This window comes from Gavialis gangeticus, unplaced genomic scaffold (assembly GCF_001723915.1).
Source record: "Gavialis gangeticus isolate Ggan-Ray unplaced genomic scaffold, GavGan_comp1, whole genome shotgun sequence".
Classification (NCBI taxonomy): Eukaryota; Metazoa; Chordata; order Crocodylia; family Gavialidae; genus Gavialis; species Gavialis gangeticus.
In genome coordinates, this window is record NW_017729032.1 from 72,099,918 (window position 1) to 72,102,074 (window position 2,157).

At 51.6% G+C, this 2,157-nt stretch overlaps 1 protein-coding gene across 5 annotated transcripts in view; it reads right to left on the reverse strand.

The window, feature by feature from the left end:
* WBP4 (WW domain binding protein 4) overlaps window positions 1-2,151 on the reverse strand; it is a 67,916-nt gene extending 65,765 nt beyond the window's left edge. For all 5 annotated transcript variants that reach the window (XM_019524132.1, XM_019524129.1, XM_019524131.1 and 2 more), the window contains exon 1: window positions 2,100-2,151. In XM_019524132.1, coding sequence (XP_019379677.1) covers window positions 2,100-2,101 — 2 coding nt within the window. In that variant the 5' untranslated portion in view covers window positions 2,102-2,151. The remainder of the gene's footprint in view (window positions 1-2,099) is intronic.
* Window positions 2,152-2,157: the final 6 nt, after the last annotated feature.

The following is a 2,157-nucleotide window of genomic DNA, read 5'->3' on the forward strand; positions in this document are numbered from 1 at the left end:
TTCAATGTTAATTTCTTTGTGTGTATTTATTTCTGCTGTGCCAAATCGGGGCCCTAGCCCCTATCACAACAAGGTTTCTGCCTGCAACAGCCTGTACAATTCAAAGTTCTTATTCTGCCCCCTCAAAAGGACCTGTTAAACATTTAGTCTGTGAGTATTTTCATTAAGGTGAGTAAGGCTATTCACATGTGGCAGACACCATTTTTTTTTTTTTTTTTTTTTTACTTACTACCAATCCAAAGAATACCACCCCCATCATGAACCCCAAACCCTGTAAGATGATCTGCACAAGTGGGTCTACCCCACTACCTACAGTGGAATTTAGTACTGAGGCTGGTAGACCCCTGTATAAATCTGTAAGCAGATGTATACCTCATGTTGCAAGCTCAGCTCAGCAACATCAAACATTTTCATAGGGCCCTATGAACACCCATGGCCTGATGTGAGAGCAGAACGGCAAGCAGGTCAGCAAAGCCAAATCACAGGGGGCCCAAGAGTTTGCTCATGTTGATCCAGCTGCACTATCTGGCCCTATATTAGGAAGCATAACAAAGGTTGGCAGCCCAAAGGATGGCTGTGCACAATGTCCAGGAATAATGCTGGTAACAACCACAGTTAATCACAGCTGTAGCCAGCACAGTGCTGCTACTCATGTATATATAGTAGTGGTTGTAGAGGCAGGACGTTTGCTGCTATGGTTCCCCAACTTTACCCATGTCAGGTTAGGGTGCCAAAACTAGTGCCACATAGACCTATGTACAGTTTAGATCGGGAGTGGTGAATTATTTGGGCTGGAGGACCACTTAAGGAGTTCAGCTGAACTGTTGAACGTCTCAGCTCCCTGTCACAGCTGTTTACGCTGCCTTACACAGGGACAGCGGGGCAAGGTAGGCTGGGGAGATGCTAATTGATGTAGCTGGAGAGTGAGGGTAAGAGCAAGCTGCCACCATGGGGGCTGCTACACCTCCTGCAGGCTGCCAAGCCCCATGGACTACAGCTCCCAGAGTACCCGAGAGCTGTGTGTGGGGATAGAGAGGGCTGCACTCCATGGGGGGGCAGCAGGACTGGCCACGTGCCACAGCCTGGTCTGTCTCCCTCTGCACCGCACCCCACCCCACCCCCACGGGACCGGCTGTTTGTATGGGATGGTTTGGATAGAGATGATCCTGCCTCAGGCAGGGACTGGACTAGATCAGCGTTCCTCAACCTGTGGGTCATGACCCCAAAGTGAGCTGCATGAATATACAGCAGTGTCACGAACAAGCTTTAAAAATGGATTCTCCTTCAAAGGAAAAGAACATGGGAAACCGTGGCTTTTCCCTCACAGGCTGGCAGAGCTCCAGCCTGCGAGGGGCTCCTTGGGGGGCCCCCAGCCCCACACACCCCTCCCTGCCCCAGACACTGGAGGCTAAGTCGAGAGTGAAGGGCACTGGGTCAGGATTGACCGATGCTGTTTACAGATGAGCCCAAAAATGAGTACAGAAAAAGCTGAGAACCACCTGCCTAGACCTCCTGAGAGCCCTTCCAGCCCCACCTCTCTGATCCTACAAGTCGAGCTTTGGAGACTTGAGGCATCCTCAGCGAGACTCGAGGCACCCCGTCCCACCCTCTTCTTCACTCATTTCTTTGCCCCCCAGGAAAAGGAGAGCACCTTTTTTCCATTGCACAGAGCTCCAAAAGGCCTCCCAGGCAAAGCCTCAGGGCCGACATGCCCCATCAGCAGGGATCCTGGTTTTCTCCGATTAAAAAAAACAAAACAACAGCCACCCCAAAACCCAATTTTCAGATTTAAAAAAAGTAACCCCAAATCTACATTTTTTCTGTGACTAAAATGAAACGCCACTCATACAGAGAAAGAAATATAAATATATATAGTGACGTTTCATTTTAAATCACGGAAAAATGTGGATCTGGGGCTACTTTTGTAATCCGAAAATCGTGAATATTTTATTTTAAGTCAGAGAAAACCAGGATCCCTCCCCACGGCGGCGCCCCGCCAGGACCCCGAGGCCCCGCGCTCTGCAGGACCCAAGTGACCCCCGGGGCCGCCTCAGGCTCCGCGCACGTCCCCTCCCGCCGCGCGCCCGCTCCACACTCACATCGCCGCGCGCGAGCCCTGCAGACCGAGCCGGAGGCAGCGCTGGGCCTGTCGCGGGC